We start from the raw sequence: 25,153 nt of genomic DNA on the forward strand, positions 1-25,153 counted from the left end.
TTCAATATTTTTTTCTGTGCTAGGGTACTGTTTACATGCGGCTTTACGATTTTTGGCCATTTCATGAACATCCACTAAAACACAAAAGTCATTTTTCTGTTAACTCGAAATCAACAAGAAATATCTGCCTAAGTATTTCCTTATCAATATCCAGTAAAAATTCGGCGAAAAGAAGCACTTGAGACATTTCTTTCATATATTTTCAGATCTACATTTTGTCGCATTCTCATGTTTACATTGTATGTAAATAATTCACAGGCAAGTGAAAATAATTGTACATCAGCTATTCATAGTTATTATATGGCTGTGTCTCACGAGGACTGGGAACTACCGAATTCGCGAATTTGATTGGCTGAATCGATATTGATCGCGGTCTAGATTTTCCCATCTAGACCGGCATCTAGACCGGTTTCATTTTGCGTTGAAAATGTAGCAAACTAAAATACAAAAATGTTTACCATTTTCTTTTATTTTCTTCTCAATCATTTATGGAAGTGCCAAAAAGCCTGATGACAAAAAAAAAAAGTAAAGAAGACGAGCAAATTTCGGCTGGTTTAAGTTAAGCTCATCGCCGTTCGCGAGCAAAATGTCAGCGAAACAGTTACATTAAACCAATTAAAGTTTTCTTCTTTGCCATATAATAAACATCTTATTAACCGAGCTAAGTCGGTCTGTATGGGAGAATCTTGGCCTCGGTCAAGATTCTCCCATACAGACCTCCAGCTCGGTTAATAAGAGCTAAATGCAGAAAAATTAATGTACATGTGCTAAAGTATCAGATATATTAATGACGGAGCACATTTGGTTCCACATCCACATCACATCCACATCTGTTGCCATCTCCACGGACAAATGTAAAACGACTTGATGCCCATCTTCGATTTCAGACTGATCTCACGAATTTATCGCCAATTAAATTAAAAGCTTGCAGGCGATCGCTAAGGGAATCATCGTTTGGTTGTGACATCGGTTCTAATCGTATTACTGGCCAGTTATTTTCATCCCATGGCCTCCATTCGTCAAATTTCTTACTGTACACTTTGAAATTAATTTTAACCATGTTTTTCCCTTTGTCAACATGTGTTATCTCCACTGGCTAAATATTCCTATCCGTATAGTTTTTATTTATTTCTTGTAATTCTTGGGCCTAGCTTCTGCGAATTCGTCAATAAATCTCTTCGGAATCTCACGCTCCCGCTTCGCTCTTTTGTCCGCCATTTTGAACATTGACGCTCTTTGCAATTTAACTGTATTGTGCATGTCAGGTGAGCAATATGGAGACTTGGGACCAATTTAAGCAAATGTTCAGGTTTCTACATGATAGAATAACTTTGATATGCGAATCAACCGATTCTATATTGAAGTAAGACCTTTCGTGCCTGACATAAATGAAAATTTGATTAGCACTCATGCAAAACGTCTTCAAAATCCTACAAGACAGGGCTGAATAGGTTTTCGAAACGACGCATTTGGCCTCGAGCGCACGAACTGTGGATTTTTGCAATAAATCGAGCGGGTTCGCGGATTTTGAAAACACAGCTATGGATCGCGGATCAGCTGTGAATTTTGGCTCGGATTCCGGATTGTACCTGTCTTGATGCTCGAATCTAGGGTCCTAAACGAAATTTGCATCAAAGATCTTTCTTCAGCCTTGGTCGGTATGTTAATGAGTTCATCCAAATTATTTCTTTTTTCGAACGAATTGCGAAGCTCATTCAAACTCAGGTGTCAGACTTTCATTGGAATTGTACTGTGCTAAAGTCATCAAGCATATTGCCTTCTTTACTATTTGGGCGAAATTTACACTGGTATTCACATTTACCAGTTTACCGTTGAACTTTTACACTTCTGTTTCCGGATGTGGTTGTGGTTTCAGATTGGAACAAAACTATTGGCGGATCGACGGATTTGGTGAAAAAAAGGCACAGATCGGCGAGATCATGCATACCCCTACTCACCTCCATCCTAGAAATATGAATACATAAACCCCCAATACAATGACTGAACTATCTCTTGCGGCGAAAATATCAGAAGATTTGGCGCACTGGCGAAGTTACCGGTTAGCTTTTTTACCTGCTAGATTGGGCTTATTTTAGGCTTTAGACTGTACGTGCTTTGCGGTATTTTTAATTGATTTGTCCCTGGTTATGTAACGATCGAGTTGTTGTGAGCAGAAGTTATCTCTCGTCTCTCACCGAGCATAACGGAAAAATAATCTCTGTCTCGCAGGGTACTATCATATAGAATATCAACAGATGTCTATTTAAACAGACAATTAGATTTGAATCATCAAGGTCGCCTACCTGGAAATACGCTGAAATGAGACTCTCTACTCCTTACTACTTCTCTACCGTGGCCCTTTTCGCGGCTCATGGCTTAGCTGCTCGCTCCTTGATCAGTCGCTTCGCATTCGCTAATGCTCGTCATGGATTTTATCAAACTCAAAGAAACAGACAGCTTCTTGTAGCGACCAAACCATATATGAGCTTATCTGGCACGGGGCAGTTCAAAGTTCGCCTCATTAAGACAGAAAGGGAATTCCAAAGTATCGTCATAAATGCACTGGTGAAGGAAGGCTGGGGGCCAGGTTTAAAAGACGCTGAATGTTTTATGGCTTGTGATCCAACAGCTGCTTTTGTCGGTGAGTTGAATGGGAAACCTATCGGCTGTGTTACAGCGGCAAAATATGGTGGCAGCTTTGCTTTCCCTGGTTCTTACGTCGTGAGCAAGGAATACAGAAGAAAGGGATACGGCAAAGAGATTTATGAAGCCGCGTATGCAATTTTGAAGAGTTTTCCTAGCATTGGAACAATTGCAGGCCCACACCAAGAGAAAATAAACCAACGCTATGGATTTCGTAGTCTTTTTCATGGAGCACTCTTCATCCTTAACATTCCAGCCACCATAGCCTGCTTTTCCGAGACATCCAAAAGATCTCCCGTAAAAATCACGTCCATTGAAGAAGTGAATCTGGAATCGCTGTTCATGTATGACACCACGGTGTTTGGCTTTGAACGTCCCGCCTTCTTGTCAAAGTGGCTTCGTGTCTCAGGCAGTTACGCACGTGTCGCCATAGACAGTGAAGGTTCTATCGTGGGTTATACGGTGGCCCGCCCAACGTTCATCAAAGCGAGTTACAAGATTGGCCCGCTTTATGCAGATTCAGAGGCAATTGCAGAGAAGCTGTTGAAAACAGTGTTTGAGGAGTTTCTTCGACATGAAAAACCTGTTCCTGTGGTCTGCATTCACGCACATACAGAGAAGACCACGAGACTGTGCGAAAGGCTTCAAGGAAAGAGGTCGCTTGAGTTGGCGTACATGGTCATGAATAATATCCCTGATGCACGTTTTGATAAATGGTTCGGTTGCACTACTGTTCAGTTTGGTTAAGCCTGCTTTCCACTTCTATACCGGTCAGTTTGCAAGCCCATTTTACATTTTGTAGGCAACTTTAAAAGGGAAACTCGAACTTTTAACTCTTGAACCTGCAACATGTGGGTAAGTGGGGGATTGGGTGCCCTCCCCCCTCCCCCCCCCCCCTCCACCCTGCCCTGCTCCAATCTTCGACTTTAAATACTTTGAAAAGGGATTTGCTCTGAGAAACTCAAAATTTTAAAACAGTTGCTTGAAACATATTCCAAGGAGTGTCAAAACTGGGGTAACTGGAAGTCACAGGCCGAGTCCAATTTGATTTGACAGTCAGAGATCTCTTAATCTATTAATTTTTTACACATATTTTTTTTCCAAATATGACTAGGATGTTATCTTATTATCTATGAAAACATTGCGCACGAATTTCGAAAACTGTCCAAATTTCCTCTCCATTTGATTTTGCTCCCTGACTGTCGGATTTTTCGCTGGTTTTTATTTAAATTTGAAGAATTATTAATGAGCTCGAGGAAGATAATTTATGTATGTTACACCATTTTGAAGTTTTGAGAAGTACTGTGTCTTGCTTAAGCGAAGGTGACGTCTTTCTTTCTATTAAATTAAGTTCCAGATTTCTCTTCATTTTTCATTAGGTTTAATAAGTTACGTTCAGTCGTTGGGACAGAAAACATCTGCAGTAGAAATTCAAGACGTTTCAAACGGAAACTGTTTGTAAAGTGACAATGGAAAATATAAATGAACCCGTACAACAGCCCCCAGAAAAGATGTTATTATTTCATTACCTTCTATAGGTCTCCATAGCAATCATACTAAATAGGCGTCTAAAATCTTCTGCAGATCGTTTCTACTCTTTTGTTAACGTCAAAACACCCAGCGCATCAAATCCTTCTTCCCATACAAGGACCGTCTCAACCGATCACAATTATCCAAAGTCATTTATACAGCTAGTTAAACGAAGCGAAGACTTCACGACCGGAAAACGGAACATTTCAAAGCCCTTTCGAAACATGATCACTCTTCTGGTATATATATTGCTGATCACGTAAAAACAACTGGTCACAACATCAAATGGGACCGTTTTGACATTTTGGCGTCCGGCAGGACTGACTACCATTGTAAGGTTAAGGAGATCTTGTTTATTCGGGAGTTGCAGCCAGCATTGAATGTCAATGTCAGCAGCAAAAAGCTTTTACTTTATTAGGAAAGCGGCTCGTATTTTTTACATTTTCCTCGTCTTCTCAAATACCCGTCGTGTTTTATCACAGTGTAATACACGGCTTAGGTTTTCTCATTTGCTTGATGATATTCGATATAGATTTTACACGCCGCGAGTAGAAACAACAAGGCACACAGATCGACAAACGGACGCCATTTAATGCCAATAAAGTGCTACATGCAAACGCCAGCAAACGTCTGATTGGCTAGCATGCCAAATCTAGTAATTTGATTGGCTACTCTAGTTTTCAGTCAATCTGTCATCCCAAGCTAAGAACTTCAGATCGCACTAAGTGAAAATTGAGTGAAAAACGCATTGACACAGTATAAATAGCTTTCCAAAAAACGAAAACTGACTGTTATCCTTTTGAAAATGTATGTTGAGTCTGATGTTGACTAGCATACGAAACGTGTCTTTACAAGACTGAAACCCATGTAGCGAATCATTGTACATTTAAGCTGAAAGAAACTAATGTGTGTTGACCCCGGCAAAACAAATTCTTGGCTTACACTGTCACGCAATCCTGACGCAATAAAAAAATTATTTGAAAACCATTTAGTGGATAAAGTCAAGAAATTGTGATGTTATTGTGATGTTATAATGACAGTTCTCTAATTTTTAAGTCTGTGCGTTTTCCCAAACCTCAAATATTCGTCGAAATACTTTGCACAAATTTACAGAGCCCAGTATGGAGCCGCCATGTTGCTTGAGAAACGCAAGAAAAAACAAAACAAAACAAAACAAAACAACGACAAAGGCTAAGGAAAATATCCTGAAACGTTTAAAGGCTGATATAAAGACCTTGACTCATTTCACGCCCTAGGGGCCTGCAAACGAGTAACAAGCTATTAATCGATTCCAATAAATGCAATCAAAGGCAGAATAGCTTGAGCACATCGATTCGATTGAATTTCGTACGACTTCAAATGCAAAACATTTAGCTCAATTGCAATATAGCTAGTGCTACTCAGTATAACGACTGCCTGGATACACACAGCAAAGCGTCTAGTTTTAACCATGCATGTTTCTCGGATTGTCGATCTGTGTTATCTCCAATGGAAAAATAGTCCTATCCGTAGTTTGTCAATTAATCTCTTCGGAATCTCACGCTCACGCTTCGCTCTGTTGCCCGCCATTTTGAACATTGGCACTCTTTGCATATTTAATTGCACTATGTATGTCAGGTGAGCAATATGGAGGCTTGGGACTAATTTAAGCAAATGTTAATGTTTCTATAGCATAAGTTTGATATGCGAATCAACCGATTCTAAATTAGGTCTCTCGTGCCTGAAATAAATGAAAATTTGATTAGCACTCATGCAAAACGTCTGCAAGATCCTACAAGGTTACACAAATATGAATACATAAACAACCCAAAAAAATGACTGATTTGGCGCACTAGCGAAGTTACCGGTTAGCTTTTTTACCTGCTAGATTGGGCTTATTGTAGACTTTAGACTGTACGTGCTTTCCGGTATTTTTAATTAATTTGTCCCTGGTTATCTAACGATCGAGTTGTTGTGAGCAGAGGTTATATCTCTCGTCTCTCACCGAGCATAAAGGAAAGAGAGCCTCTGTCTCGCAGGGTACTATGACATTGAATATCAACAGACGCCTATTTCAACTAGACTACGAGTAGTCCCTCTTTCGCTTAGTCCGTCGTGCGTGACGCGAAAGAAAACCGCGAGAAAAAAATGGTCGCGCGAAATCCTGGAGGCGAGGAGTCCCCAGGATTTCGCGCGGCCATTTTTTTCTCGCGAATTTCCTTCGCGTCACGCACGACGGACTAAGCAAAGAGGGACTACTCGTAGTCTAATTTCAACAGACAATTACATGATTTGTATCAACAAGGTCGTCTACCTGGAAATACGCTGAAATGAGACTCTCTACTCCTTACTACTTCTCTACCGTGGCTTTTTTCGCGGCTCGCGGCTTAGCTGCTCGCTGCTTGATCAGTCGCTACGCATTCGCTAATTCTCGTCATGGATTTTATCAAACTCAAAGAAACAGACACCTTCTTGTGGCGACCAAACCATATATGAGCTTATCTGGCACGGGGCAGTTCAAAGTTCGCCTCATTAAGACAGAAAAGGAATTCCAAAGTATCGTCATAAATGCACTGGTGAAGGAAGGCTGGGGGCCAGGTTTACAAGATGCTGAATGTTTTATGGCTTGTGATCCAACAGCTGCTTTTGTCGGTGAGTTGAACGGGAAACCTGTCGGCTGTATAACAGCGGCAAAATATGGTGACAGCTTTGCTTTCACTGGTTGTTATATCGTGAGCAAGGAATACAGAAGAAAGGGATACGGCAAAGAGATTTATGAAGCCGCGTATGCAAGTGTAAAGAGTTTTCCCAGCATTGGAACAATCGCGGACCTGCAGCGAGAGAAAATGAACCAACGCTATGGATTTCGTAGTCTTTTTTATGGAGCATTCTTCATCTTTAACATTCCAGCCACCATAGCCTGCTTCTCCGAGACATCGAAAAGATCTCCCGTAAAAATCAAGTCCATTGAAGAAGTGAATCTGGAATCGCTGTTCATGTATGACACTACGGTGTTTGGCTTTGAACGTCACGCCTTCTTGTCGAAGTGGCTTCGTGTCCCAGGCAGTTACGCACGTGTCGCCATAGACAGTGAAGGTTCTATCGTGGGTTATACGGTGGCCCGCCCAACGTTCATCAAAGCGAGTTACAAGATTGGCCCGCTTTATGCAGATTCAGAGGCAATTGCAGAGAAGTTGTTGAAAGCAGCGTTTGAGGAGCTTCTTCGACATGAAAAACCTGCTCCTGTGGTCTGCATTGACGCACCTACAGAGAAGGCCACGAGACTGTGCGAAAGGCTTCAAGGAAAGAGGTCGCTTGAGTTGGCGTACATGGTCATGAACAATATCCCTGATGCACGTTTTGATAAATGGTTCGGTGTCACTACTGTTCAGTTTGGTTAAGCCTGCTTTCCACTTCTATACCGGTCGGTTTGCAAGCCCATTTTACATTTTGTAGGCAACTTTAAAAGGGAAACTCGAACTTTTAACTCTTGAACCTGCAACATGTGGCTAAGTGGGGGAGTGGGTGTCCTCCCCCCCCCCCCCCCAGCCCTGCCCTGCTCCAATCTTCAACTTTAAATACTTTGAAAAGGGATTTGTTCGGAGAAACTCAAAATTTTAAAACAGTTGCTTGAAACATATTCCAAGGAGTGTCAAAACTGGGGTAACTGGAAGTCACAGGCCGAGTCCAATTTGACTTGACAGTCAGAGATCTCTTAATCTATTAATTTTTTACACATATTTTTTTTCCAAATATGACTAGGATGGTATCATATTATCTATGAAAACATTGCGCACGAATTTCGAAAACTGTCTAAATTTCCTCTCCATTTGATTTTGCTCCCTGACTGTCGGATTTTTCGCTGGTTTTTATTTAAACTTGAAGAATTATTAATGAGCTAGCGGAAGATAATTTATGTATGTTACACCATTTTGAAGTTTTGAGAAGTACTGTGTCTTGCTTAAGCGAAGGTGACGTCTTTCTTTCTATTAAATTAAGTTCCAGATTTCTCTTCATTTTTCATTAGGTTTAATAAGTTACGTTCAGTCGTTGGGACAGAAAACATCTGCAGTAGAAATTCAAGACGTTTCAAACGGAAACTGTTTGTAAAGTGACAATGGAAAATATAAATGAACCCGTACAACAGCCCCCAGAAAAGATGTTATTATTTCATTACCTTCTATAGGTCTCCATAGCAATCATACTAAATAGGCGTCTAAAATCTTCTGCAGATCGTTTCTACTCTTTTGTTAACGTCAAAACACCCAGCGCATCAAATCCTTCTTCCCATACAAGGACCGTCTCAACCGATCACAATTATCCAAAGTCATTTATACAGCTAGTTACAGGAACTGCAATTACTTTTACAGTGGGAAAACGAAGCGAAGACTTCACGACCGGAAAACGGAACATTTCAAAGCCCTTTCGAAACATGATCACTCTTCTGGTATTGCTGATTACGTAAAAACAACTGGTCACAACATCAAATGGGACCGTTTTGACATTTTGGCGTCCGGCAGGACTGACTACCATTGTAAGGTTAAGGAGATCTTGTTTATTCAGGAGTTGCAGCCAGCATTGAATGTCAATGTCAGCAACAAAAAGCTTTTACTTTATTAGGAAAGCGGCTCGTATTTTTTACATTTTCCTCGTCTTCTCAAATACCCGTCGTGTTTTATCACAGTGTAATACACGGCTTAGGTTTTCTCATTTGCTTGATGATATTCGATATAGATTTTACACGCCGCGAGTAGAAACAACAAGGCACACAGATCGACAAACGGACGCCATTTAATGCCAATAAAGTGCTACATGCAAACGCCAGCAAACGTCTGATTGGCTAGCATGCCAAATCTAGTAATTTGATTGGCCACTCTAGTTTTCAGTCAATCTGTCATCCCAAGCTAAGAACTTCAGATCGCACTAAGTGAAAATTGAGTGAAAAACGCATTGATAAAGTGTAAATAGCTTTCCAAAAAAAGAAAACTAACGTTATACTTTTGAAAATGTATGTTGAGTCTGATGTTCACTAGCATACGAAACGTGTCTTTACAAGAATGAAACCCATGTAGCGAATCATAGTATATTTAAGCTGAAAGAAACTAATGTACGTTGACCGCGGGAAAACAATTCTTGGCTTGCACTGTCACGCAATCCTGACGCAATAAAAAAATTTTTGAAAACCATTTAGTGGATAAAGTCAAGAAATTGTGATGTTATTGTTGTGTTATAAAGATGACACTTCTCTAATTTTTAAGTCTGTGCGTTTTCCCAAACCTCAAATATTCGTCGAAATACTTTGCACAAATTTACAGAGCCCAGTATGGAGCCGCCATGTTGCTTGAGAAACGCAAAACACAAAAAACACAAAAACAAAACAAAACAAAACAACGACAAAGGCTAAGGAGAATATCCTGAAACTGTTTATAGGCTGATATAAAGACCTTGACTCATTTCACGCCCTAGGGGCCTGCAAACGAGTAACAAGCTATTAATCGATTCCAATAAACGCAATCAAAGGCAGAATAGCTTGAGCACATCGATTCGATTGAATTTCGTACGACTTCAAATGCAAAACATTTAGCTCAATTGCAATATAGCTAGTGCTACTCAGTATAACGACTGCCTGGATACACACAGCAAAGCGTCTAGTTTTAACCATGTTTCTCGGATTGTCGATCTGTGTTATCTCCACTGGAAAAATATTCCTATCCGTAGTTTGTCAATAAATCTCTTCGGAATCTCACGCTCCCGCATCACTCTGTTGCCCGCCATTTTGAACATTGGCGCTCTTTGCATATTTAATTGCACTGTGTATGTCAGGTGAGCAATATGGAGGCTTGGGACTAATTTAAGCAAATGTTAATGTTTCTATAACATAAGTTTGATATGCGAATCGACCGATTCTAAATTAGGTCTCTCGTGCCTGAAATAAATGAAAATTTGGTTAGTACTCATGCAAAACATCTGCAAGATCCTACAAGGTTACACAAATATGAATACATAAACAACCCTTACCAAACCTAACACTATTTTAAATGTATTTAAATACTATTTTTAAAAACTGTTTTAAACCTATTTTATGAAATAGATTAAAAACAGGGCGAAAAGTGTATTTTTAACGTAGTTTTCGACTGCTTTGAATGGTGTTTAAACCTGTTTAAAACACTATTGAAAGAAAGTTTGAAATGTATTTTGAAAAGCTTTTAAAAATATAGTTAAAATTCCAAAACTCGAAATCCTTTGCTAAGTTTAAAAATATAATTAAAATAGTCTGTAACTACTTTAAAAATCTCTCGAGGAACACAGCATTCGGAATAAAAACAGGGCACAAATCGTTTTAAAAACAGCTTTTAATCTGCAAGACTATTTTTAAACTAGTTTAAATGACAATTTTAAAAGTATTTTGTACAAAATAGGTTTAAAATAGGTGCAAAATTATATTTTTAACATATTTTTCGACTGATTTTAAAGGTGTTAAAACCTGTTTAAAACACTATTGAAATCCACTGTCTCAAAACATATTTCAATAGTACTTTAAACAGTTTAAAAATTAAAGTGGATCATACATGAAAAAAAAAATGTCAAATACAATATAAATATATGAAAATAGCTTTAAAATAGTCTAGAAATGGCATACAGTAATATAGTATAAAACAGCATAAAAATAGCACAAAATAGTATAAAAACAGTATGAAAATACTGTAAAAATAGTATAAAAATAGTATTTAAATAGTTCAAAAATAGTGTCAAAAAAATCTTAAACTTACATGTAACTTTGCTCTAGCTGTGAACAACACATGACATGCTAGAAGTAAGTGTAGGGCAAACTCATGCTTGATGGGGGTGCTTGGCTCTACTTCTTTCTTTACTTGTATAATCAATGTATGTAGCTCTACACTTACTGTATCTGTATATGAAAAGCTGTAATAACACTTGAGCCTGCGATAATATTTTTTTTGTCTACTGTACATGTATAAAAGGCTAAAAGTTACTACAGTTTTAAAAACCAAAACATTTTTGAGTGTACGGCCATCATCAGTGGTACATAGTTTCTTTGTTAAGAAGAATTGCAAACAATGTAAAGGAGTCAAAGGAACATGCATGTATCAATACCAATTGAGAACTTGAGGCTAAGGGTCCATTACTTAGTATAAAACATCTTCTGTATCACTCATTTTAAGACTAAATACAGGTTATTTACTTGTACTGGTATGCTATGTCTGCAGGGCTGTCATTAAGGGTTGTAAGCCGTAACACCTGTTATGGCTGAGTATATATGCTTGATTTTCCCTTGATGCTGCAGGTGAAATTCCCTGTTGTTTAGAGAAATCACCCACAAAGTAACAAATTTGCTATGGGTGTGGAGAATAAGGCTACAGGTGACTAAAAAATTAATGACAACCCTGGTCTGTACATGGGAACTATATACATTGTAAATGTACATGCAGTACATGCATCAATCACTTCTAATCAAGGGAACCCTTAGGCCAATTTAGAGGGTACAACTCATTATGTGTGACTTTTGTAAATTTAGTAGGTGATGATCATGTTGTGCAAAGGTTTTGTTCATCTTTCATCACTGAGCAATGTCTGAGGCTGCAACTAAATCCTGCATCATTTATGTGGTCCATGTTACAGTTGCAAGCAAGTTGTGGGTTTGATTTTGAGTCATGGACTTGTTTTATGTACATGTACAAGTGCATGTAGCAACTAAAGCTGTACCATCTTATTGGGCCTACAGATATTCAGACTATGAGTAGTCCCGGCCTCTTTCGCTTAGTCTATTGTGTGTGATGCAAATGAAAACAGCGAGAAAAATATGTTGATTTTCTTTTGTGTCACGCATGATACATAGACTAAGGGCCTCTTCGTATGAGCGAGGTAACTGGCCAAGTGCTGTGTTGCAAAAGCGAAGCTATTTTGCCTAAAAAGTTTCGTCCTGGTTACCCGAGCTGGAGCGTTCATATGGGAAAATTTTCATCCTGGTCACTGAGATCTTGGACGCAAAAACTGAGATCTCAGTAACCAGGCCAGCCTGGCTTCTCATACATATATGAACACATCAAAATTTTTACGAAGGAAGGAGTGGCCAGGTGAGATCTCAGAAAATGAGCCAGGCTGGTTGACCGGGCTCATATGAAGAGGCCCTAAGCCAAAGAGGGAATACTCGTAGTCTTAGCAAGCAGGGCAGGGAAAAACCACATCCCATTGCCTGGGGCAAGTAAATTTTGCTCTTGGGCAAGTAAAAATGGAAGTTTGGAGGTCTGGTCAGGTGGGCAAGTAAAATTAGCCTCAGTACATATAATCTTGTGAATGATAATTTCCAATCAAAGCCTATTTCAAAACTTAAGACTGCAAGATGAGCAAAACAGTGAGTTGAAAGCATGGATTAATTTAAAATCCAAGCATACTTTGTATCTGACATAACAATTGTCACTGTTGGTAGTTTCTTTCACCTAGTTTCATAGTGCCAGTAAACTCATTTTGTTATAGTCTATCACTGAATATAGACAGCAACTAGTAAATGATGTAGTTGATAAGGCATGAACCCTACATGCCCATTGGGCATTAGTAATATTTTAGTGGAGCCAACTGAAAACTAAAATATACTGGCCCACTGGGCAGCTAGATTTCATTTTTTTTTTCTGGCCCTGGCAAGATGAAGCTTAAAAAACCAAAACCACTTGCAGTAAGTCATAGGGAACCCAAGCTGTCACAAGTCAAGGTTATGTGCAATTTGAGGTAAAGTTTTACAAAGACCACAGTATTCAATCATGAAAGAATTAATTAATGCATACCATGTTCCCCTTGAAATAAACTTTGTAGCCGCAGTGTATGTAATATATGATCGATAATATTATTATTTACAAGTTAACAAAAATTATCCCATCAAGTTGTAAGGTTCATTCATTTCCAACAAGAAACAACTGTACTTTCACTGATGTGGCATGACTGTAGTAGCTACATATAGCTTCCTTTCTAACCCTAAATTTAGTTATTTCCTCCTTTAAAAATTTACCAACGATTGCAGAATTGCAGCAATAACTTTGTAACCAGAAGGCAGTTGAAAGACCCCTATTAAACTCACAGAGACTTTGGCCCTAACAGGGCAGCACCACTCTCCATCTCCTGTTTCTCAAAGCTGAAAATAAAAACAAAATTATTTACTGCATTGTTTAGTTATTGCAGGGTTTAATATTTTAGCCTCCATGTATGTTTTGTTATCATGTTAAGTCTATAAAGTTGCCTTTCCACTTGAAGAAAAACAAACTGTTTGATTCAACTTCCACAGCTCGCACTTTAATTTCCCTACGAAGAGATCGATCAGTTTATGCCATGTTAAGATAGTAAAATGATCACAATGGATGAGTAATTTACGACTGCACAAAAATGGCATACACAGTTGCAAACATATAACTGCCATATAACCGATCATACATGTATATAGAACAGTACCTAATTATGTAGACTGGACGAAGAACAATTCAAAATTCAGATCTATGTTTCACGGGCAATCATCTAATTCGATAAAACAGCTGATGTGGTTACAGATATGTTACATGTATTTACATGTGCATGCATCTTTTCGAATGAAAGACACACCAAGACAGAAGATGGTCGGCTTACCTCCATTTCCTTGAGACATTACCAAGTTGAAGTCTATCAGAAAGATAAATCATGGTCGCTGCACCCACGAGTCATATGATTCGGTTCGGTCCCTTAACTTTTGGTCCAGAAAAAGGTAAAAAAACAAACAAATGAACTGTTGCACTGGTTTTAAACGACTTGAACGAAACCTCCGTTTTACACAACAATTTTGAAATGGAAACAAGTCACGTGGTCATTCACATGATGTTTCATGCAATCACAGCTGACCAAAATGCTCGCATCAGAGTATTGCACCGGCGGGTCAGCGGAAAATCGACCGGAAAATCCGTTTGCGCCAAAAGTTACGACCGCCAAAACGAAGCAAGAGGATCGCATCGATCGCCACATTGGATATAGTTCTTAGCCCAGGATTTTTAACGGTACGGTATCTGTTTATTTTATCTGCTTAAACTTCATTTTTTTGTTTACAACCCTCGTAACTTTTTCAAGCGTATTTTCAGGTATTTTACATTGAGACATACGCGGGTAATGCTTGCGCGATTTCTTGGTTGGATGCGCCAAATGTTTATTCATAAAAGAAGCTTTCTCTTAGATGCATGGCTTTGCTCCAGACGTAACTAATCACGTACCAATTCGAACTTAATCGAACGATTGGGTCCGAACACTCGAAGAACAAAATTGGGACATTCGAATGAATGGACTCGCATTTTGTCGTGCAAGAATGTGTTGTACACATGTTCATGTATTGAGTAATTGCATGCTATAACACATGAAATCCAAGCCTGCCATGGACAGTCGAATCTTTGCATTTTGGTTGCGACTTTAGGTGTCACTCAACCTGTATTCGTCCTATTGTTTCTATCGTTAATTTTACTTTAATTATTTTCATTCTTCTCTATTATGGGTGTAGATTTCTTGGCAAAAATGATATTCACACAAAGGGGCTCTGGAAAATGGTTGAAGGGCCTAGTGATAGGGACTTCTCCCCATGCACATGTTAGTTTTGACCTTCAGTGGGGGATAGACAAGCATTCAGTGTAGTTCAAATTCAACAAATTTTTGATTAGATGAATGCACTATATTTATGTGGCAGGTTGATATATTTCCAAAAAATATGACTAAGCACAACCAAGGTTCAGGAAGAAGAAATTACCTGGCAAGAAGAAGAAAAAATAATGAAAGACAAGAGGACAAAGTAATAAGAGAAGGATGAAAACACAGAAAACTACATGTAGCTGAAGTATTTCATTCTTTGCAAGAAACTGAAGCAGATGAAACAATTAAGTTGGGAAAGATTTGCGGAACCAGTGTGATTTACCACCAAGGCATTTTTATGTGGTCCAGTGAGGGTTCTTTATTCGCTTTTGCTTGTAACATTTTCAAGAAACAGAGTAAATTTAACCAGTTACAGAATAGCCCACTAGGACATGAATGAATGGGTAAGTGGATAATGCAGTTGATTCATGTACATAATTAATAATGAAATGTTCCAAGTCTTGGTTCGGTAGTTGTTGCTCGCGAGATCTTGAAGCTTGTGCTCTAGTTTGCAAGATGGCATCCAAGCAAATGCGCAAAGGCCTCTAGGTGTTCTGAAATGTTATTGTTGACAACTGAAAAATAAAACTTTTTATCATTCGGTGCATTTTGTCTTCCTTTTCATTGGCTGAGAGCCCACCAAGTGACGTGTAAATAACTGCCTACAAACAATGATCTGCTCATGCATAGTGCCGTGTAAATGTGTTTGCTGCAAATAATATTGAATTTTCCTCTCATGCGTAATTGAAACCAAGCTCTCAGGTGAAATAATTTAAATGGCAGATCGCTTCGCTGAGCTGTCAGAGAGTGATTTAAATGTGAAACCAAACTGGGTGGTCACAGATCAATTATTTGCCTCAGCCTTCAGCTTCGGGAAATAATTGATCTGCTTGCCACTGACAAATCATGATATTTTGCTCGACCTCATCCAATAATAATTATTATTCACAGTTATTGTGGAACCGGCGCTTTTTGCCAGCTTGCTGTGATGTTAGTAGTGAATGCCTCTTGTTAACAGATCAGAGCACAGACTCTCATAATATTAGCCTGGTCACAGCATCTGTCATTGAAACCAACCACTAAATTCAACATAAGTCTGCTCATAACAGACTGGAACAACAACTTTTATCATTAACAACTGTTTAGACAAAAAAAAATGGATTTCCTACATTGTTAACAATAATGACTAAACTGTTGTACACAAATATTAGTTCAAACCACTTTTGACTTCAAAATTAAATGACTGTCAAATCTGGAAAACTGTAACTGCTCATATGGGAAACAGGAAAAAAAGAATTGTTTGAGAGAACAAAAAAAAAAAGGAATTTGGTTGTGAGATCTTGATTTTGGTGTACTTTGTGAGTGACAGCACTTTTGCAAGATCTTGAAGCATGTATACCATGATGAGGGACCACAATAAATAACTGGCTGATTACTACAAGCAATTTTCTTTTTCATATTCAGTGGTTGTCATTTCTTGTGATTTGTTTTGAGATCTTTCACGTGCACACTGAGTGGGACACTTTCTGCCAAAATTACATGTATGTAAATTATGTAATCTTGAAGCACGTACATGATGACTGACCACAATCAATAATTTGCTAATTACTGCAAGCTAGTTACATGTACCTTGCAATTTTCTTTTTAATATTGAGTAGATGTGATTTTTTTGTGATTTGATTGTGAGATCTTAATTCTGGTCTACTTTGTGACTGATGGCATGTTTTGCCATTAGGAGTAGCCCCAATCAGTAATAAGTAATGTCAACCAATTACTTGGATCAATTTTCCTTGAGTTATTAGTTGCTGCTTTCAGAGATTTGATTGCTCCTGGTAAATTTTTAAAGTGATGACACTTTTGATAGAACTTATATATTGTGCATGTACATGCGGCTTAGCACATGCTCTCAACCTGAACCTCACTTGTGAACAAACATGGCATCTGTGACCATGTCCTTTTAGAGAAGACTGGGATTCACTTTAACGCCTGTCGAAAAACTCCTCTGGGAAGTCCTGGAGTTGTTCAGTCTTTGCCTGCCATTTTGGTTATAAACAGTGCTTGATACTTCGAAAAAAAAGAAAGACAGGAATACATGTACATGCAGGGCGGCAAGAGAGTGCTATTTTGCGAAAAGGTTTGTTTGTCCACAGATTCATGTTTTTGGCTTGGCTAAATTTTTGATTGATTTTGATATTGAGAGAGTCTTAAAAGCTTACACACTAAAGCAGTTTTCAAAAAGGGGATGCAAATTATGTTGATTGAATTATAAATTTCCATTGGGCTAGATTTATAAATAGTGCAAAAATAGTGTATTTAAAATCTGTTTTTAAGATAGACATTATTGTCATTATTTAAAACTACTATTTAAATAGTATACTCGCCTGATTAAAACTTAAAATATGTTTAAAACAGACTGTTTTGGTTGTATTTTAAAGCTTATAATATGAATTGCTATCTCAAATAGGTTTTAAACTTCCTATTTAAAACATATTTTATGTTCTTGGCATGTCAACTACATTTTAAATATCCTATTTAAAGACTATTTTAACACTGAAAATTTGTAAAATACTTTTTAAACCTACGGCCATTGCCAACATAACTTTCAAAACAGGGTTTAACTAGAATTTTTAAACTGTTTGAACGAAATTTTTGTGGCCATAGTATTAAAATAGATTTTAAATCCCCTATTTAAACCCTGTTTTGAGCTCAAACTACGTTAAAAACAGAGTGAAAATCATTCCAATATCATGAAGTAGGTTTTAACTATACTTGAAATACATTACAAACAAGAAGCAAAATTTTGAATTTTGTACAAAATAGCACAAAAATACCCTATAGTGACTTCAAAATACTGTTTAAATCGTCAAAATACGTTCAAAACAGTTTAAAATCAGTTTAAAAATACAGCTGTTTTGGTAAGGGAACCCAAAAGAATGACTGATTTGGCGCACTAGCGAAGTTACCGGTTAGCTTTTTTACCTGCTAGATTGGGCTTATTGTAGACTTTAGACTGTACGTGCTTTCCGGTATTTTTAATTAATTTGTCCCTGGTTATCTAACGATCGAGTTGTTGTGAGCAGAGGTTATATCTCTCGTCTCTCACCGAGCATAAAGGAAAGAGAACCTCTGTCTCGCAGGGTACTATGACATTGAATATCAACAGACGCCTATTTCAACTAGACTACGAGTAGTCCCTCTTTCGCTTAGTCCGTCGTGCGTGACGCGAAAGAAAACCGCGAGAAAAAAATGGTCGCGCGAAATCCTGGAGGCGAGGAGCCCCCAGGATTTCGCGCGGCCATTTTTTTCTCGCGAATTTCCTTCGCGTCACGCACGACGGACTAAGCAAAGAGGGACTACTCGTAGTCTAATTTCAACAGACAATTACATGATTTGTATCAACAAGGTCGTCTACCTGGAAATACGCTGAAATGAGACTCTCTACTCCTTACTACTTCTCTACCGTGGCTTTTTTCGCGGCTTGCGGCTTAGCTGCTCGCTGCTTGATCAGTCGCTACGCATTCGCTAATTCTCGTCATGGATTTTATCAAACTCAAAGAAACAGACACCTTCTTGTGGCGACCAAACCATATATGAGCTTATCTGGCACGGGGCAGTTCAAAGTTCGCCTCATTAAGACAGAAAAGGAATTCCAAAGTATCGTCATAAATGCACTGGTGAAGGAAGGCTGGGGGCCAGGTTTACAAGATGCTGAATGTTTTATGGCTTGTGATCCAACAGCTGCTTTTGTCGGTGAGTTGAACGGGAAACCTGTCGGCTGTATGACAGCGGCAAAATATGGCGACAGCTTTGCTTTCACTGGTTGTTATATCGTGAGCAAGGAATACAGAAGAAAGGGATACGGCAAAGAGATTTATGAAGCCGCCTATGCAAGTGTAAAGAGTTTTCCCAGCATTGGAACAATCGCGGGCCTGCAGCGAGAGAAAATGAACCAACGCTATGGATTTCGTAGTCTTTTTTATGGAGCATTCTTCATCTTTAACATTCCAGCCACCATAGCCTGCTTCTCCGAGACATCGAAAAGATCTCCCGTAAAAATCAAGTCCATTGAAGAAGTGAATCTGGAATCGCTGTTCATGTATGACACCACGGTGTTTGGCTTTGAACGTCACGCCTTCTTGTCGAAGTGGCTTCGTGTCCCAGGCAGTTACGCACGTGTCGCCATAGACAGTAAAGGTTCTATCGTGGGTTATACGGTGGCCCGCCCAACGTTCATCAAAGCGAGTTACAAGATTGGCCCGCTTTATGCAGATTCAGAGGCAATTGCAGAGAAGTTGTTGAAAGCAGTGTTTGAGGAGCTTCTTCGACATGAAAATCCTGCTCCTGTGGTCTGCATTGACGCACCTACAGAGAAGGCCACGAGACTGTGCGAAAGGCTTCAAGGAAAGAGGTCGCTTGAGTTGGCGTACATGGTCATGAATAATATCCCTGATGCACGTTTTGATAAATGGTTCGGTGTCACTACGGTTCAGTTTGGTTAAGCCTGCTTTCCACTTCTATACCGGTCAGTTTGCAAGCCCATTTTACATTTTGTAGGCAACTTTAAAAGGGAAACTCGAACTTTTAACTCTTGAACCTGCAACATGTGGGTAAGTGGGGGAGAGGGTGCCCTCCCCCCCCCCCCTGCCCTGCTCCAATCTTCAACTTTAAATACTTTGAAAAGGGATTTGCTCTGAGAAACTCAAAATTTTAAAACAGTTGCTTGAAACATATTCCAAGGAGTGTCAAAACTGGGGTAACTGGAAGTCACAGGCCGAGTCCAATTTGACTTGACAGTCAGAGATCTCTTAATCTATTAATTTTTTACACATATTTTTTTTCCAAATATGACTAGGATGTTATCTTATTATCTATGAAAACATTGCGCACGAATTTCGAAAACTGTCCAAATTTCCTCTCCATTTGATTTTGCTCCCTGACTGTCGGATTTTTCGCTGGTTTTTATTTAAACTTGAAGAATTATTAATGAGCTAGCGGAAGATAATTTATGTATGTTACACCATTTTGAAGTTTTGAGAAGTACTGTGTCTTGCTTAATTAAGCGAAGGTGACGTCTTTCTTTCTATTAAATTAAGTTCCAGATTTCTCTTCATTTTTCATTAGGTTTTCTAAGTTACGTTCAGTCGTTGGGACAGAAAACATCTGCAGTAGAAATTCAAGACGTTTCAAACGGAGTTTGTAAAGTGACAATGGAAAATATAAATGAACCCGTACAACAGCCCCCAGAAAAGATGTTATTATTTCATTACCTTCTATAGGTCTCCATAGCAATCATACTAAATAGGCGTCTAAAATCTTCTGCAGATCGTTTCTACTCTTTTGTTAACGTCAAAAACACCCAGCGCATCAAATCCTTCTTCCCATACAAGGACCGTCTCAACCGATCACAATTATCCAAAGTCATTTATACAGCTAGTTACAGGAACTGCAATTACTTTTACAGTGGGAAAACGAAGCGAAGACTTCACGACCGGAAAACGGAACATTTCAAAGCCCTTTCGAAACATGATCACTCTTCTGGTATTGCTGATTACGTAAAAACAACTGGTCACAACATCAAATGGGACCGTTTTGACATTTTGGCGTCCGGCAGGACTGACTACCATTGTAAGGTTAAGGAGATCTCGTTTATTCAGGAGTTGCAGCCAGCATTGAATGTCAATGTCAGCAGCAAAAAGCTTTTACTTTATTAGGAAAGCGGCTCGTATTTTTTACATTTTCCTCGTCTTCTCAAATACCCGTCGTGTTTTATCACAGTGTAATACACGGCTTAGGTTTTCACATTTGCTTGATGATATTCGATATAGATTTTACACGCCGCGAGTAGAAACAACAAGGCACACAGATCGACAAACGGACGCCATTTAATGCCAATAAAGTGCTACATGCAAACGCCAGCAAACGTCTGATTGGCTAGCATGCCAAATCTAGTAATTTGATTGGCCACTCTAGTTTTCAGTCAATCTGTCATCCCAAGCTAAGAACTTCAGATCGCACTAAGTGAAAATTGAGTGAAAAACGCATTGATAAAGTGTAAATAGCTTTCCAAAAAAAGAAAACTAACGTTATACTTTTGAAAATGTATGTTGAGTCTGATGTTGACTAGCATACGAAACGTGTCTTTACAAGAATGAAACCCATGTAGCGAATCATAGTACATTTAAGCTGAAAGAAACTAATGTACGTTGACCGCGGGAAAACAATTCTTGGCTTGCACTGTCACGCAATCCTGACGCAATAAAAAAATTTTTGAAAACCATTTAGTGGATAAAGTCAAGAAATTGTGATGTTATTGTTGTGTTATAAAGATGACACTTCTCTAATTTTTAAGTCTGTGCGTTTTCCCAAACCTCAAATATTCGTCGAAATACTTTGCACAAATTTACAGAGCCCAGTATGGAGCCGCCATGTTGCTTGAGAAACGCAAAACACAAAAAACAAAAAAACAAAACAAAACAAAACAACGACAAAGGCTAAGAAAAATATCCTGAAACTGTTTATAGGCTGATATAAAGACCTTGACTCATTTCACGCCCTAGGGGCCTGCAAACGAGTAACAAGCTATTAATCGATTCCAATAAACGCAATCAAAGGCAGAATAGCTTGAGCACATCGATTCGATTGAATTTCGTACGACTTCAAATGCAAAACATTTAGCTCAATTGCAATATAGCTAGTGCTACTCAGTATAACGACTGCCTGGATACACACAGCAAAGCGTCTAGTTTTAACCATGTTTCTCGGATTGTCGATCTGTGTTATCTCCACTGGAAAAATATTCCTATCCGTAGTTTGTCAATAAATCTCTTCGGAATCTGACGCTCCCGCATCACTCTGTTGCCCGCCATTTTGAACATTGGCACTCTTTGCATATTTAATTGCACTGTGTATGTCAGGTGAGCAATATGGAGGCTTGGGACTAATTTAAGCAAATGTTAATGTTTCTATAGCATAAGTTTGATATGCGAATCAACCGATTCTAAATTAGGTCTCTCGTGCCTGAAATAAATGAAAATTTGGTTAGGACTCATGCAAAACGTCTGCAAGATCCTACAAGGTTACACAAATATGAATACATAAACAACCCAAAAGAATGACTGATTTGGCGCACTAGCGAAGTTACCGGTTAGCTTTTTTACCTGCTAGATTGGGCTTATTGTAGACTTTAGACTGTACGTGCTTTCCGGTATTTTTAATTAATTTGTCCCTGGTTATCTAACGATCGAGTTGTTGTGAGCAGAGGTTATATCTCTCGTCTCTCACCGAGCATAAAGGAAAGAGAACCTCTGTCTCGCAGGGTACTATGACATTGAATATCAACAGACGCCTATGTAACATATTGGCACGTGAGAATGAGCACCTATTGTATATTATATTTTGTGTACGCATATTTAAGTAGGATAGCACATTATGTAAATGTAGAAAGCACACATATCCACGCGGTGTGTATGAACAAGCAGAATAAACCTATTCGACAACACACCACATGGTGGCAGCGTTTTACAAGAATAATTTCTAGAGTTAAATCAAGAGAGGCCAGCAGAAGCGAATTATGGCAACAGAAACTGGAACTGGTGCTCAACTACGAAGAAATAGAATCCATCTCAGACCAAATAATGCTTCCAACAACTTAGCAAACAACTTGTCGAATTGCATTCCTCAAGGAAGTATGACTGCACAATCTTCAAGCGCCAATCCACGAGAGTCCACCGCAGCAGGCAATTCAGCAAACAACCCATCGAGTGGCAATTTGATTATACGGCCCTCAAGCGCCAACCCACAATGTCCCACCTTAACAGAAGCCGAGAAAGGACCAAGAAAATCTCGCGCGGGACGTGAAATCCGAGCACCGGAAAGACTTAATCTCTGACGCTTGCTTTAGTAGTTATTAGCATGATACATGAACACTAGACAGAAAATCCCTATATATTCTAATTTTATTCATTGTCAACGTATATACAAGATACGTGTACCTGAGACATTGGCCCGAATGAATATTTTGTTTTTGTTTGTTTTCATTTCAACTAACATAGTTTTTTAAGAGAAGGGGATGTAACATATTGGCACGTGAGAATTAGCACCTATTGTATATTATATTTTGTGTACGCATATTTAAGTAGGATAGCACATTATGTAAATGTAGAAAGCACACACATCCACGCGGTGTGTATGAACAAGCAGAATAAACCTATTCGACAACACACCACAGCCTATTTCAACTAGACTACGAGTAGTCCCTATTTTGCTCCTCGCCTCCAGGATTTCGCGCGGCCATTTTTTTCTCGCGGTTTTCTTTCGCGTCACGCACGACGGACTAAGCGAAAGAGGGACTACTCGTAGTCTAATTTCAACAGACAGTTACATGATTTGTATCAACAAGGTCGTCTACCTGGAAATACGCTGAAATGAGACTCTCTACTCCTTACTACTTCTCTACCGTGGCTTTTTTCGCGGCTCGTGGCTTAGCTGCTCGTTGCTTGATCAGTCGCTTCGCATTCGCTAATTCTCGTCATGGATTTTATCAAACTCAAAGAAACAGACACCTTCTTGTGGCGACCAAACCATATATGAGCTTATCTGGCACGGGGCAGTTCAAAGTTCGCCTCATTAAGACAGAAAAGGAATTCCAAAATATCGTCATAAATGCAATGATCAGGGAAGGCTGGGGGCCAGGTTTACAAGATGCTGAATGTTTCATGGCTTGTGATCCAACAGCTGCTTTTGTCGGTGAGTTGAACGGGAAACCTGTCGGCTGTATTACAGTGGCAAAATATGGTGACAGCTTTGCTTTCGCTGGTTGTTATATCGTGAGCAAGGAATACAGAAGAAACGGATACGGCAAAAAGATTTGTGAAGCCGCGTATGCAATTTTGAAGAGTTTTCCCAGCATTGGAACAATTGCGGGCCCACACCAAGAGAAAATAAACCAACGCTATGGATTTCGTAGTCTTTTTCATGGAGCATTCTTCATCTTTAACATTCCAGCCACCATAGCCTGCTTCTCCGAGACATCGAAAAGATCTCCCGTAAAAATCAAGTCCATTGAAGAAGTGAATCTGGAATCGCTGTTCATGTATGACACCACGGTGTTTGGCTTTGAACGTCACGCCTTCTTGTCAAAGTGGCTTCGTGTCTCAGGCAGTTACGCACGTGTCGCCATAGACAGTGAAGGTTCTATCGTGGGTTATACGGTGGCCCGCCCAACGTTCATCAAAGCGAGTTACAAGATTGGCCCGCTTTATGCAGATTCAGAGGCAATTGCAGAGAAGTTGTTGAAAGCAGTGTTTGAGGAGCTTCTTCGACATGAAAAACCTGCTCCTGTGGTCTGCATTGACGCACCTACAGAGAAGGCCACGAGACTGTGCGAAAGGCTTCAAGGAAAGAGGTCGCTTGAGTTGGCGTACATGGTCATGAATAATATCCCTGATGCACGTTTTGATAAATGGTTCGGTGTCACTACGGTTCAGTTTGGTTAAGCCTGCTTTCCACTTCTGTACCGGTCAGTTTGCACATTTTGCATTTTGTGTAAAGCAACTTTAAAAGGGAAACTCGAACTTTTAACTATTAAAACTCTACAAGAGGTCTCTTATAGATCCTACTTTGGCAGCGTTTATCGTATGCAGTCCCTTGCAGTTTCTGGTTTCTGATTGATGTATTTTTGGACCGTAGGACTTCTCACGGTTCCGATACGCTGCGTTTTTAAAGCATGGTGCTGGCCATGGGTTTAAATGTTTAGGCTGGCCTTGTCCAGCCACATTCATTTTTTTGCTTTTCGAGACACCAATCGTGACACTTTGTCTCCTTGCGCCTCGAAACATGTGATGTGGCAACTCGTGTTTCGGGGCGCAAGAGAGTTCAAAGTACCATAGTAAATGGTTTGAACCCAGGAGTATCAGTAGTTCGTATAGTGTGATCGTCCGGGTGAGTGTAGTTCTGCACTTGACTCTGCAGATGACTTCCGCTCAGGTTGTCGAAACGTCAGTCACCAACAGTTCCTTTCAGAACTACACTCACCCGGACGATCACACTATACGAACTAGAGTTCAAAGTACGCAACGTGATATAGTAGTGAACGGATCATTTTGCAATTTACGTACGTTGGCTGTTCGGCTGGCGTTACATATCTTCACTACACAGTGTTGACGAGTCCCAAGAAGGACGAAACCGCTGTCTACTGTTACGATCCTGCTTTATCGGTTCTTGTCATGTCTCGAAACGATTTTCACGTAGTATCAGCCTTGCAGTCCATTGTCTGTCTTTAAAAGGGAATCTCGAAGTTTAACCTCTTGAACCTGCAACAGCTGGGGAAGTGGGGGAGTAGACGCCTCAACCTCCC

General features: G+C 39.4%; 4 protein-coding genes and 1 long non-coding RNA gene across 5 annotated transcripts; all 5 read left to right on the top strand.

Annotated features, from left to right (window-relative positions):
• The first annotated feature begins 1,437 nt into the window (after positions 1-1,437).
• On the top strand, positions 1,438-3,537 carry LOC145496028 (holothin acyltransferase-like). The gene has a single exon (XM_081475642.1). The coding sequence runs from the start codon at positions 2,320-2,322 to the stop codon at positions 3,388-3,390; it is 1,071 nt and encodes a 356-aa protein (XP_081331768.1). The 5' UTR covers positions 1,438-2,319; the 3' UTR covers positions 3,391-3,537.
• Positions 3,538-6,480: 2,943 nt separating this feature from the next.
• LOC145496029 (holothin acyltransferase-like) lies at positions 6,481-7,619 on the top strand. The gene has a single exon (XM_081475643.1). It carries the CDS (start codon positions 6,483-6,485, stop codon positions 7,551-7,553), a length of 1,071 nt encoding a protein of 356 aa, XP_081331769.1. The 5' UTR covers positions 6,481-6,482; the 3' UTR covers positions 7,554-7,619.
• A 6,347-nt stretch (positions 7,620-13,966) lies between these two features.
• LOC145496078 (uncharacterized) lies at positions 13,967-15,404 on the top strand. The gene is made up of 2 exons (XR_014050514.1): positions 13,967-14,183; positions 14,858-15,404. It is a non-coding gene; the product is annotated as an uncharacterized LOC145496078 (long non-coding RNA).
• A 2,978-nt stretch (positions 15,405-18,382) lies between these two features.
• LOC145496036 (holothin acyltransferase-like) lies at positions 18,383-19,432 on the top strand. Its single transcript, XM_081475652.1, has one exon. It carries the CDS (start codon positions 18,390-18,392, stop codon positions 19,296-19,298), a length of 909 nt encoding a protein of 302 aa, XP_081331778.1. The 5' UTR covers positions 18,383-18,389; the 3' UTR covers positions 19,299-19,432.
• Positions 19,433-21,820: 2,388 nt separating this feature from the next.
• LOC145496027 (holothin acyltransferase-like) lies at positions 21,821-25,153 on the top strand. The gene has a single exon (XM_081475641.1). The coding sequence runs from the start codon at positions 23,223-23,225 to the stop codon at positions 24,291-24,293; it is 1,071 nt and encodes a 356-aa protein (XP_081331767.1). The 5' UTR covers positions 21,821-23,222; the 3' UTR covers positions 24,294-25,153.

Source organism: Orbicella franksi, chromosome 8, assembly GCF_964199315.1.
Source record: "Orbicella franksi chromosome 8, jaOrbFran1.1, whole genome shotgun sequence".
NCBI classification, from domain to species: Eukaryota; Metazoa; Cnidaria; class Anthozoa; order Scleractinia; family Merulinidae; genus Orbicella; species Orbicella franksi.

What these genes read in the sequence shown, in the direction of transcription:
- LOC145496028 (XM_081475642.1), top strand. Translation starts at nt 2,320, where the DNA reads ATGAGACTCTCTACTCCTTACTACTTCTCTACCGTGGCCCTTTTCGCG.
- LOC145496029 (XM_081475643.1), top strand. Translation starts at nt 6,483, where the DNA reads ATGAGACTCTCTACTCCTTACTACTTCTCTACCGTGGCTTTTTTCGCG.
- LOC145496027 (XM_081475641.1), top strand. Translation starts at nt 23,223, where the DNA reads ATGAGACTCTCTACTCCTTACTACTTCTCTACCGTGGCTTTTTTCGCG.
- LOC145496036 (XM_081475652.1), top strand. Translation starts at nt 18,390, where the DNA reads ATGAGCTTATCTGGCACGGGGCAGTTCAAAGTTCGCCTCATTAAGACA.